Source organism: Sphaerodactylus townsendi, linkage group LG06, assembly GCF_021028975.2.
Source record: "Sphaerodactylus townsendi isolate TG3544 linkage group LG06, MPM_Stown_v2.3, whole genome shotgun sequence".
Classification (NCBI taxonomy): Eukaryota; Metazoa; Chordata; class Lepidosauria; order Squamata; family Sphaerodactylidae; genus Sphaerodactylus; species Sphaerodactylus townsendi.
Window position 1 is genome coordinate 27,084,416 of NC_059430.1, and position 13,767 is coordinate 27,098,182.

General features: G+C 39.8%; 1 protein-coding gene across 4 annotated transcripts in view; it reads left to right on the forward strand.

Moving 5' to 3' along the window:
* Positions 1–13,767, forward strand: part of FGD4 (FYVE, RhoGEF and PH domain containing 4) — a 123,738-nt gene that overhangs the window by 62,860 nt on the left and 47,111 nt on the right. The window contains exon 1 of one of the 4 annotated variants that reach the window (XM_048501022.1): positions 1,539–1,669. The exons of the other annotated variants lie outside the window; for them this stretch is intronic. Coding sequence (XP_048356979.1) covers positions 1,639–1,669 — 31 coding nt within the window. The 5' untranslated portion in view covers positions 1,539–1,638. Of the gene's footprint in view, positions 1–1,538; positions 1,670–13,767 lie in introns of those variants that run through there. 4 annotated transcript variants of the gene reach the window in all.

Genomic DNA, 13,767 nt, shown 5'->3' on the forward strand with positions numbered 1-13,767 from the left:
TGGGAATATCTTCTGCTTCCTACAAGATTTACTGAAGCTTAAAAAGGTGCAAATGCATAGCATGAGATAATGTGGAATAATAGTTGAAATGTAATGGAATTTTAAAGAAACACAGCCATTTGAAAATATGGTTATTGATATCGCTATGCCTCTTAATTGTTTTTGGTTCCCATGTAGCCAAAGGGTACAGGAGATGTCTCACGCCCATCCAGTTTTGCCTGCTGGTGCTTTAGCAACTGGTGGGGGATCTTTTCCCCCCTGGGAAAACCTGGAAATGTTGTTAGTCGTCTCTAGAAATAAATAGAAACTCATGGAGGCCCCTCCATGTCGCCACTTCCCAGTCTCCTGCTGGAACTGTAATGCCACCCCAATGCTGTAGTGTTGGCTTTTCATTTTAGACACTGCATACAAAGAACTAAGAGCATTATGTATGTGCTGTATGTTGGCATGTATTCTTAAACGGAAGGAAACAGTGCTTGATGGAGATCTTTTTCTGGCAGTTTGCATGTTATGATGTATGGGATTTGTTTGTGGTACTTATTTGTACACTGGTATTCCACTTCAGTCTTTATGGGTGGTAGCCTTTGATTAACATTCTGTAATCCCCCTTTAAATCCATGCGTGCAAGTTGATATCACTTAGAACTATGTTTTCCAGATAAATTAGGACCATACTCCCATCAGTTTATACCGCATGGCCAATTGGCCATGCTGGTAGGGGCTGATGGGAATTGTAGTTCCTGAACATCTGGAGAGCCGCAGGTTCCCTACCCCTGCACTATACCAATTGGCATTTAATGGCTCATTCATTGAAGTACTTCAACTTCTGTCCATCCTGTAGCTATTGCCCACTAACTTTATTGGGTGCCCCCAAGTTCTAGTATCGTGGGACAGCAAGAAAAAGTCCCTCTATCCATTTCCTCCACATCCTATGTTGTTTTATAAATCTTTTATCATGCCTCCTCATCGCCATCTTTTCTGTAAATTGAAAATCGAGGGACACTGTATGAAACTGATAGTATGACAAATTTAGGAGTAACTGGAAAGTAATTGTGGATCATTGTATTGTCGAAGGCTTTCACAACTGGAATCAGTTGGGTGTTGTGGATTTTCTAGGCTATGTGGCCAAAGTCTGATGGTTATACCTTCCAATTAACAGGCAGACTGTTAGGGTCTAAAACTACCAGACCACAGCCACACAACCCAGAAAACCAACAACAACCAATTGTGGATCTTTTTAGAGCTATTTAGGTTTCTGCTGCTGAGGAATTGAAAGATTTGAAAACAGTTGGAAGAACTTGGAAGTTTTCTGTGATTCTTTATCCCGCAGTTTGAAAATTACATGTTGATTTCCCACACTTCCTGTAACTTTTTAACCAGAATTAATTTCTGTGTTTTTCCTCAGCCTTCTTGCTTACGCACTGTTCCACATTCTGGTGTACAAAAACAGGCATGTCTCCAGGGAGACTGGGCGGTCTGCTTATGAGTTCTTGGACTGTTAACTTTCTGTGTGTACTGATTAGAATTCCTCTTGCTTGTCGAAGAGAGCTTGCAGCTGAGAAGTATGCGAGCCTGTGATTTGTGATCTTTATAACTGTGCACTTGATTCCTTGTACACACAACAGCATCAGATTGATCTATGTGCCTGACTACCATGTCGTCAAATCTAGGTAAGGCAAGAATTTAGTCTTCCTTTTGTTTGGTGTTTTAGCCTGAGTTGCCGAAGTTGACTTTGTTCAGACTCCCACTCTCTGTGTCTTTTCAGTGTTTTTGAATTTCTCAAAATAAATGAAAGGCATAGTTGTATGTCTAACTTTAAATTTCTTCAATATTACCAGTTTTCTGTTGCCTGCATAATAGTGCTGGAATGCTATGGGCTTTTGTTTTCTCTTTGTTTTGAAACTGGTGGTGTTAATTTGAAAAGCAGGATGTCTATTTAATGTGCTATACAAAAATACTGTGGCTCTCCAATTGCGGTTCTTCTATTGCTTTCAGAAGTTTTTCTCAGCAGTTGAGTTGATTGGTATGCTAAGTGATTTCTGTTTCCGAGTTAGCTGTTCAGCTGACAGCGTGGGTTTTCTCTGTTTGTAGTTGAATCTTTCCTAATCCCTGTTTTGATAAACCATTAGTGGTAGTTCTAAGAACTCTTATTTCCTCTGTTATATCCTTTTCAACAAAAAGAACTATGCAAAATAGTAATTTCATTTGCCATTTGTTATACTGTCTTTGTTTTAGAACGATTCGCTTGGATCCTAGCGACTACCTAGTTAGGTAGGCACTAGGACCCAAGCAGAGCATTCTAAAACAAAGACAGTCCAGCATGTGGCAGATGAAGTTACAACTCTACTTACTTCTTCTTGTTGAAAAGGGTGTAATGAAGGTCCGTTTCTCTGTTAGTATACTTTTTGGAATAGTGTTTAAAGCAAGTTTTCAGATCAATGTTTTTGGAAGAGGAAGCCCATGCTAATGAAAAGGAGTTTCTCAGCCTTTAAAGGTATTTTAACAAATGCTTTTATCCAGCTTTTATATTAGCTGTATTCTAGATCCACATCTAGTCATACATTAAGTGGATTGAAAAGTAAGTAGATACATATAACTTTGAATACAGATTTGCATATTGTGAAATTTTAAAAAGATCACATGTCTTTATTTTTCTTTGCCTATACATGCATGTACACATGGATCAGTGAGCAACCATGTGGCCAGTCAAGTTCAGTGTCAGTCAATGTAAGATAATGCGCGTCGGAACAAAAGAATCCTAACTCTAAATATATGCTGATGGGATCTGAACCAGTAGAGACTGAGAGGGAAAATATGTCAGGTTGTAGAACACGGTTCAAAGAAAACACTGTTTTGTGGCAGCAGGAGAAGATACTTAAAATATAATCCCCAGTTATCTGAAATGGTTTTGAACTGCTTCTTGCAATTCTGGTGTCTGGGGAGTGGGCACAATGTTATTCTAGATTATTATTTATAACCTTTCCTAAAACTATACATCAAATGGGGCAGGTTATTAGTCACAAAACAAGATATTGAAAACCCTGGGGCAGGCTATTAGTCACAAAACAAGATACTGAAAACCCTTTCAAAAATAAGTGAATGTTCAGTGCTTCCGGTTGCTGCTGAAGTCAGCATAAAGAGGTCCCACTAATGTAAAGCTGAAGAAAGAAAATGTTTTTTACCATGAGTCACACTATAGATTGAAGATTTGGTGCACTCAACCATAGCTTGTCAGACTTGACAGGTATCCTATTTTGCACTAACTCTGACAGATAAGTGCCTTTTTTTTTTACAGAACAAACTTTATCTGGAAGAGGTTCACAGGGCCATCTAGGATCATGCCATTCTATCACTGAACAGTAGAATGAATTGTATTGAAACCAGCCTTGGATGGTTGCAGCTACTAAATCAACTGTGCCACTAAGACCGGCTGAAAAGAGACAAATGACTTGCCGAGGAAGGAGATAATGGAAGGAAGAGAATATATGTCACCCAGCAGTTGGAAGTGAACAGTTTCTCTAGCTTTAGTAATATAACAATGCTATGGCAAGTATGTTTGGAGTTCTTAGGCATCAGTGTCCGTTTCTACTGGGATTCTTCCAGTCCTACCCGAAAGCCTAGATTGGGGTCCACTTGTGACCCTAGGTCTGTTCTGTAAATTCTTTCTTCCCTTATTTTGTGTGCCCTAATATAACACCTTGACTTGTCCCGATCTATGTCATTTCATAAACAAAGATTTTAGTACTAAGTGCTGAGCTAAGCTAAAACCACAGATGAGAAAGTCACTTTGAACCAAGAGGAAAGGTTAGGTTTAAACATTTTAATAAAATAAATAAAATAGGACATTTCAAGGGTTCTTGATTAAGTGCTTAAATTTTAGTACCTGTGTAATACAGTGATAAGTATTTTGGTTTTGTAGAAGTGAAGGGATTCCAAGATTCATTACCAGTAGACAAGATACATGGTTAATGCAAGCCTTGGGGTTCTGCAGTAGACAGTAATGATAATTCTTTTTTTAATTAATTAATTCAGGCCTTTATTGGCATTCCGTATTACAATAAAACAATTGTCCATATAAAACAGATAAATACGTCAAACATGTACACATAGTGATAGTCCCGTGTATAATATTTGTAGTTCAGACTCTTATCAATAGTGTAGTCCAAACGGACTCATCAAAACTGCCATTCCTACATACTTCTTTGCAGACCAGACTGAAGATTTATCGGCAGAGCCTAAATATCATAATAACATACAATATTAAAAGTTTTACTGTAAGACACAGGGTTTGTTGGGGTGACATCAGGTAAAAGGTAAAGGAAAGGGGACAGGGAGATGGATGGATAATTGGTCTGACTCTAGTAGGTTGCCACTGAATTCAATTGTTATACCATCTGGCAACCAGTAGTAGAACTAGGACATCTTTCTATAAGTCACCCACAGGTTGTTTGGCTTTGGATGACTGTGAACCTATAGTTTACTGGCAGAGGTAGGCACTGTATATCAGTAGCAAATGGTTAGTGTAACCAACATTATTGTTGTTATGATGCTAGCAATCTAATGCTTACTACCCATCTAGGGGTACATCTATAATCTTTAAGAGGTATTTTGCTACACTTTCGCAAAGATGAGGGTCAAGATTATCTAAGATTAAGGGAATGCTAAGGGCATCGGTTAAATGATTGTATAGAAGTGGAGTAATGGTGGGTTGGGTCATTCTGATCTTGGCGAATCTTGCACAATGAAACAAAGTGTGCTGCAGTGTCTCAACTAAGCCCGAGTTGCATGGACATAGCCTCTTTTGTTTATCTATACGTTGGTATCTACCTTTAAGGAGCATAGAGGGCATTAAATTGAAACTCCTCGTTCAAGAGGAATAAACAGGTTTAGAGGAGAACACGTTTTCCTCGCTTCAACTATCATGTTGCGGTACTCATGTTCTAGCAGCTTGATTTTCAGGCAATTATAGGCCTCCAATAGAGTGAAAGAGTGTAGTGACTCTAATGGGAGGCCGATGGTGCTAATTTTTTCTTCCACCAACGTCATCAATCTGGGTATTACCGAATTAGAGAGCATCAAGTGAATTAAACTAGAATGATCTTGTGAAAATTGGATGCGGAGCCAATATTTGACAGTTCTCAGCCAGGCCATTGTGACATGGGATATTTGCCCGAGTTCTAAGCATAGGGCTGCAGTAATGATAATTCTGGATATTGTATTTGAAAAAAGATGGTTGATAAGCTGGGAGGGATTATAATAAGACTTTTGGCCTGCAGAAACAGTAGCTTGAAAGTGAGGAAAGGGGATATTTCGTCAGTTTCCAAATTTCCTTAGAGGATTTCAAGGGGAGAAGGAAGAACTGATTGTTGCTCTGTTGGTCAAGAAGGGAAATGTTGACCTAGAACCCTTAAACTCCTGTTGCCAGTGAAGTTAAAGTTGTGGGCAGATTCTGTCTTTGGTCAAACCAAGAACCTGTGATAGGCATTAAGTGTAATAAATTGACATCTTGTGGTGAAACACTCAAGTTCACACACCCTTCTATTAGGTGCTGCTTGTGGGACTCTGTGATCTTCTCATCTTATTTAGCCCCCAGCCAACTCCTTCCACTCTCCCAAATGTTCTCTCTCTTTTGCTCCAGGAGTGGTTGTTCCTCTTCCCGATCCCAGTCTGGCCAATTTGATGTTTGCCCTGGCAATTAACAACTCTTTCCTACGCCTTTACTTGCCCCAGGATACTAATCATGAATGGGCTCTGCCTGATCTAGCAGATACATGTATTAATGAAAATTACCTCTCCTTCTTGCTTTTGCCTACTGTTGTATCCAACAAAAGTTGATTTACTTGATTAAGAACGCTCTCTTCCCCCACATGTTCTTCTAATATTGCCCTTTAATATATGCCAGATCTAGAAAACTGAGTCAGGTGTGTGTGCATGTTAAAGCTGCAGATATATACTACCCCTTGTTTCCTGGGTAACAGTGATATACAATTAAGCTCATGTAGTCCCCCTCATCAAATGCTGTTCATGGGATTTCACAGATATAAATATTGGCAAGCTCAATAAAAGCACATCTTATAAGCAACGCTAAAGATTTTTTAAAGAGGCAGATATTGAAATTTTTAAAAATCCCCCAAACCTACCAGGACTTCAATCTGGGGAAATCTTTTCTTAAGTGCACTAGGAGACTGCAGAATTGTCTATCTTGGAAATTATCTTTTTTGTTTGTATGGGAAGGTAGTGCTGCAGTTGTAGGACAGAACAGATGTTGGATACCAGCATCTATTTCAGAAAGGGTCTCAACCAGGGCATCCTCTAAGTCAACACTGAAATTATTCGACCAACTTCGTCCTGCTAATGATCAGAAGCCAAAGGGGCAATTGTCAAACTGTTCCAAATTTCTGTGGTTAGGCACTAATCAATATTATTTCTGCCCAATGTCCAGTGGTTTGCAAAGTTCTGAGCTTAATATGTTTTCTTCAGGAAAGCGGTTAAAACAAACTAAACATGAAAGGAATCCCAATCTTACAATGTATACAATAATCACAATATGGAATGTCACATTTTCCGCTTGAGTAGTGTTTTACATTTGCCTTCTGTGAATTTCAGTTGTTTGGAGTTCTAGACTATAAGTAATCTTGCCTGGTTGATCTCACTTTGTTAATGGCTATTCACAGGTTGCATTTGGTTAATCTCTTTTCCCATCAGTTTCCTCTCAGAGTGTTTTGAGGAACAATAATTCCAAGACCTGGCCTGGTAGGTTTAGCAGAGAATGAGAAAGTTGCAGATGGATGACTTTACACAGAGAGCTCTATTCTGGCCAGAACTTGTCCCCTGAGGCCAGACCTTAAGAATTTCTAATCAGGTCAGAAACAGGAAGTGCTGGAGTGCTCATGAAGCATCCAGGCTGCACTCTTTGTATTAAAGAGTTCAGCAGGGGATCAGCTGTGCCTTTTTGTTTTTTCTGCTTTGTAAACTTGAAGCAGTGAAAGTTCGCTGTGAAAGAAATGATGCACCCTTACTGGGTTGTCACAGAACGAGAATGAAGCACTATCTCAATTTTACTGGAGCACGTCTGAACCTTGCTTTTCAGCTATGCTTCTTTAGTACTAAAACCAAAATTAAATTTCGCTGCCAACATTGTAAAGAAAAGTTCCAATTCTAGTAGTGACCTAAATTTCCTAGCAGTATTTCCTAGTTTGCAGCTTGGGTCTGTCTGCTCTACCCACTTAGCAGGAACTGCAATTTCAGGGTTTGGAATCAAGTGGCAAGGTGGGGTTATAGGCACTTAATAACAGCCTAAAGAAAAAAGAAAGGCAATTTCAGGACTGCATGTGTTCTAGAAAGCCAGAATATTGAGAGCAGCTGAGAGTCAGATCGAACAGAAAGGGTGGGGAATAGACTGCTGAGCCGTCTGTTTATAGACCTCAGGAGGGAGGAGGCTTCGGATGGTGTGGAATGTTTCCTTCTCAAAGGTCCCTCCATTCCCTTAGCTCATGATGTAAACTGCTGATTTACTGATGGACAAGAAACACTGAAAAAAATCCTTTAAGGCAAAAATAGGCTCTAGGAAACAAAATACAAAGTAGCAAATTAAAAAAAAACTTAAGTTCAGTTTGCACAAAGAATAAAAAAAATGGAATGGAAATACTTAACCTACAAGCCTTGAGAAAGCTGGTGTGTGTGCGTTGCCACCAAGTTGCTTCCAGCTCATGGTGGCCCTATGAAACAGTATCCTCCAAAACATCTTATTGTTAGCAGCCTTGCTCAGCTGAGGGCCTTGACTTCTTTTATAGAGTCAGTCCATCTCATGTGGGGTTTTCTGCTTTTCCTGCTGCCTTCAACTTTTCCTACCATTATTGTCTTTTCCAATTACTCTTGTCTCCTGGTAATGTGACCAAAGTATGAACGCTTCAGTTTAGTAATTTTAGCTTCTAGGGAGAATTCTTAAAACCAGTGGATTTTCATAACTGTGCTGTTTAAATGCAGGACAAGAAACGTTTTGCAATCCACTGTGCCTGCTTGCTGTCTTCAGGAAGAAGAGATAAAACTCATCAATGAAGGAATAAGAGGGGAAGTCCTCCTATGGATTAAAAACTGGTTGAGAAACAGGAAGCAAAGAGTGGGTGTAAATGGGAAATTCTCACAATGGAGAGATGTGGGGAGTGGTGTCCCCCAAGGATCCGTATTGGGACCAGTGCTCTTTAACCTATTCATAAATGACCTGGAAGTAGGGGTGGGTAGCGTGGTGGCCAAGTTTGCAGATGATACCAAATTATGTAGGGTGGTGAGAACCACAAAGGATTGCGAGGAGCTCCAAGCGGACCTTGATAAATTAGGTGAGTGGGCTAAGAAATGGCAAATGCAGTTCAATGTAGCAAAATGTAAAGTGATGCACATAGGGGCAAAAAATCCAAATTTCACATACACGCTACAGGGGTCAGTGCTATCAGTCACAGACCAGGAAAGGGATTTGGGCGTCTTAGTTGATAGTTCCATGGGAATGTCAACTCAATGTATGACAGCTGTGAAAAAGGCAAACTCTATGCTGGGTATAATTAGGAAAGGAATTGATAATAAAACTGCAAAGATTGTCATGCCCTTATATAAAACCGTGGTGCGACCGCACTTGGAGTACTGAGTTCAGTTCTGGTCACCACATCTCAAAAAGGATATCGAAGAGATTGAAAAAGTGCAGAGAAGGGCAACGAGGATGATTGAGGGACTGGAGCACCTTCCTTATGAGGAAAGGCTGCAGCGTTTGGGACTCTTTAGTTTGGAGAGGAGACGTCTGAGGGGGGATATGATTGAAGTCTATAAAATTATGCATGGGGTAGAAAATGTTGACAGAGAGAAATTTTTCTCTCTTTCTCACAATACTAGAACCAGGGGGCATTCATTGAAAATGCTGGGGGGAAGAATTAGAACTAATAAAAGGAAACACTTCTTCACGCAACGTGTGATTGGTGTTTGGAATATGCTGCCACAGGAGGTGGTGATGGCCACTAACCTGGATAGCTTTAAAAGGGGCTTGGACAGATTTATGGAGGAGAAGTCGATTTATGGCTACCAATCTTGATCCTCTTTGATCTGAGATTGCAAATGCCTTAACAGTCCAGGTGCTCGGGAGCAACAGCCGCAGAAGGCCATTGCTTTCACATCCTACATGTGAGCTCCCAAAGGCACCTGGTGGGCCACTGCGAGTAGCAGAGAGCTGGACTAGATGGACTCTGGTCTGATCCAGCTGGCTTGTTCTTATGTTCTTGTTCTTAAGAAGTGTAAACCTTTTGGGGGGATGGTAGGGAAATTTTGAGATGGTGTATTGGGAAACACTCCCCTCCCATGATGTCACTTATGACACTATTACCTGTACAGTTCAGAAATCATTTTGATTCATACATGTCATCCTTATGGGTAAGATGGTCCGTTCTTAAACTTCCTGTGTAGTGTGAGCTGAAACATATTTCAACATCCTGTTTCTAAAAAAACACCAGTTTAATACTACCCTTGAGTTTCCGAACCGTAAAGAACATTGGCTATTTTTGGATGTCTTTTTAAACAGGCATTTTTCTTCAAAAATTATTTGATTATACACATGGGTTTCTGGGAAAGTTAAGTAAGATGTTGAATGGGTTGTAATTTTGTGTTGAAAATTAGAAACACTTTACAAGCCTGAACTGTTTACAGTATGGACTATAAGATTGCCATTTCTCCAGCGGGAGACAGAAATTGAACAGTGTGAACTGTAATGAGCAAATCTTACTTGCTCAGATCTTATCTGCGTAGCTGAAACGAGGGATCACTAAAAAGTCTATGGGGCATAGGCCATACTTGGATGGGGTAATTTAGCAAAAGTTTGTCGTGGTCTGGGGAATTTCAATTTTAAAATCTCCCAAGTCCCTTTTTGTGCTCATCAGCCTACCAAACAGTTGATGTCATCAGAGTGACTAAGTCAATAATATACAGAGTCTGTGATTCTTCTGCCTATCAAACTCCCACTGTAAACTGCAGCACATCAGTCACTGAGCACTGGACATTCTGTGAACAGTATTGTGCACATCTGTGCTGTGAAGAAGTCAACTTTAACTTGAGTCTTAGTTGATGGAAAGTTACTACACAGAAACAGACAAATGTAGACTATGTTGCAGGTAATGTTTTTGTATTTTGTTGCCCTAATTGAGCAAGAAAAACAAGAATTTCAGATGGAAAATGTGTGTAACGATCGTGTTTTAGGCCAGGATCAAAACTGGCAGTGTGAGGAGCATCCATGTTTATATCCTTCCTTAGGCATGTCTCCCCTGATTGTAGCCTCTGAGTTTTTCCCCGGTGTTCTAGTTTATTAATCCAGTCTTTTATTGATGTTTTCTGCATGGGATTAGGCCTGTCTGCTTTTCTGTTGTTGCTTCAGCTGCCAATACAGCACAGCAGCAGTTCGTCGTCCACATGGCAGATATTCCTGGTCTAGTCTCCTGGCATTGCCCCCCCCCCCCCCCCCCCAATGCCAGAGCTCTTTTATTTTTGAGAGCCAGCGTGGTATAGTGATTAAGAGTCTAATCTGGAGAACCGGGTGGGATATAAATCCAAACTCTTCTTCTCCTTGAAATGCATAATGGACTATTATTATATCGTTGTAATAAACTGTAAATGAAGGCTGGGAACCTGATTCACACATATTGTTGTAATGTTGTAATGGTACTCAATTTCAGATTAGAAAAACCAAAAAGCACCCCCACAGTGCTGGGGAACGGAAATGGCCACCAGAGGGACAAGGGCAAGGAAAATCACTACCAAATTTGCTGTCATCTTTCCCAAATCTTCACAACAAGGAAAATCCAGGGAAAATCCAAGAGGAGCACAAATGAAGAACAGTTTGGGTATACTGTCCTTTTCTCAGCCTTAAGGGGATACTATAAAATCATAGAGTTGGAAGAGACCACAAGGGCCATTCAGTTCAAGCCCCTGCCATGCACATAATCAAAGCACGTCTGACAGATGGTCATACAGCCTCTGTTTAAAAATCTCTAGAGAAGGAGACCCCACCACCCTCTGAGGTAGTGTATTCCACTGTTGAACAGCCATTACCATCAGGAAGTTCATCCTAGTGTTTAGGTGGAATCTCTTTTCCCATAGTTTGAATCCATTACTCCATAGGTGTCAAACTTGCAGCCCTCCAGATGTTATGGACTACAGTTCCCATCACCCCCTGCCAGCATCAAGCTGGCAGGGATGATGGGAACTGTAGTCCATAACATCTGGAGGGCCACGAGTTTGACACCTGTGCATTACTCCATGTCCTAGACCAGGGGTAGGGAACCTGCGGCTTTCCAGATGTTCAGGAACTACAATTCCCATCAGCCCCTTTCAGCATGGCCAATCGGCCATGCTGAAAGGGGCTGATGGGAATTGTAGTTCCTGAACATCTGGAGAGCCGCAGGTTCCCTACCCCTGTCCTAGACTCTGAAACAGCAGAAAACAAACCAGTTTTTCCCAGGTTTCTCAAATCATGTTAAAAGTTGTTGTGAAAGCCAGTAGGCATCCATAGGTGGTGTGATGGTGGTGGTGGTTTCCCTTAATTTATTTTCTATTTTTAAGAATAAGACATAGAACAAGTAAAACTTTAATATCTAAGACATTTTATTTGTTCTCATGTAGCTTGTTCATTAAAAAAACTGAAACCAAATACCTTTCAGTCCTGTCGCATATTATGCAAGACCACATTTTGTTACTCAATGGGGAACTAAAAGGAATCTTAGCTCTCTGAGCGTTCCTGTATGATACAGATTAATATTTTTAGGTGTGTTCTTAAAAACACAGTATGTGAAGCAGCTGTTTAGTTACTGCTAGAAAATGGAATGACCAGAAACTTGTGCTAGGAAGATTTATGCATGGAATAAAGAGTTCTTGAATTAATGTTTGCTTCACCAGGTGGTTGCTGAGTGCATTTTATCAGTTGGACAGTGTAACACTTTTTGAACTTCTTGTGTTTATGGATTTAACTCAAAACGGAACTACAAAACTCACATAGTAAGTGAAGGCATTAATTATAAGGATAGCATTGAATCTGAGGGTCTCTTTTTCATGAGCATGTTGCCACCTCATTCCTTTCTCTTCTCTAACATCTGTTTAAGTTGATGACTGCTAATGGTTTTGTTAGTGCAATCTACCCTTAAAGAGATAAACCCTTATGGTTTTAATAGTGTCTAGTATGTCTTCATGTAACAGCCTAGTTAGTCCAGACTAGCCCAAGGTCATTAGAGCTTGGAAGCTGAGCAGTCAGTTATGGAGACCACTAAGGAAGGCCAAGAGTTGCTATACAGAGGGAGGAAATGGCAAAACCACCTCTGCTCATCTCTTGCATTGAAAATCATGTAACGTGGGAACTTCATGGGATCGTTCTAAGTTGTGCCACAATCAGTTGTGATTTGATTGCCCTTCATTATTGTTTGATGAGTATGTCTTCATAAACTAGAAAACCAGACCAAACCTTTAAGTTTAGTAGGAGCTTCCTTCTAACCTGAATTAAAGTTCCTGGACCATGTCCTCTACAATCATCTGCCACATTTCCTGGTGTTACTGTTACGAAACTTGGTGTACACGTTGTGCTGGCCTCTTGTGAGTACAGGTAGCCAAATGCTGCAGCTGTCCTCTCATTTATGACATGACACATGCCCATCTTTGTGTTTACAGCTGCATTCTTGTCATTTTTCCTAAAACTAGATAGCCATTTGGATATCATTTTTTTCAAAAAAAAAGTTCTCCAACTTAATACTGTTCACACTGCCAAAGACATTCCCTTGGTTGAACTGATGTAATTGTTTTCTGTTCTGTAGTTTCAAACTTTGTGGAATTGGCATGTGGAGCTTTGGGGTGGAGAAAGGAGGAAGAATGGTTAGTTTTTGGCTTAATTAGTTGATCACTGAACCAATGTCTCATTCGAATGGATAGGAACATAAATATGGATAAATGTTTTCAAAGGAATTATGCTAAATTTCCAGAATTATTATCTAGTTTGCCTTGATGTGAAATGCATCCCCACACGGGTAGAGACATAGAAATACTAATTGTGACCTAGAAGGCCTGTTGTAATTACTGATAGCTGTAATATCATGCATTCTACTATTTTTAAAGTGCTGCCCCATGCATTTTTGCTGCTATTTGTATTATGTATCACATACACTTTTTCTTTATTTCACAGTCATTGGATAGTACAGAATTAAATTGGTGGAATGTATTAAGCCCCTGAAAGTGTGTTAAAACTGAGAAGATTGACAGGAGCGCTGATATTTTTAAGATTGGAACTATGGGGAAATGAAACTACAAATGAATGTTCTGTTCTCTATGCCAAAGCAACTTGCAGTTGTCACTTGTTGTCACTTTTAAATTCAGAAATTTTCTTTCTGAAAGAGTTCTTTCTAATTTTGAACAGATGGGATATCTTTCCTTCCTGCAGAATACAGGCAAAAAAAGACTAAATATTCAACTGAAATGTAGTACATAATGTTTTTCATTTTTGAATGAATTTTCTTGTGCTCCTAACTCCCAAAATGTGCATTTCACTTATTTCATTTTTCACAGTAAATTACCCAAAGCAAAGTGAAATAAAAAGCAATTTTAATTTACAACAGGAGCAAATAACATGATTTTGAGGGTAATGGTGGTGATGAAAGATAAGTAGTTCAAAGTTCCTGATTCTAAAATGACAAAATAAACTTTTTCTAGGGTATTGTTTTACAGTTGCAGTATGTGTGTGTGAGAGAGTAATTTCCAAAGA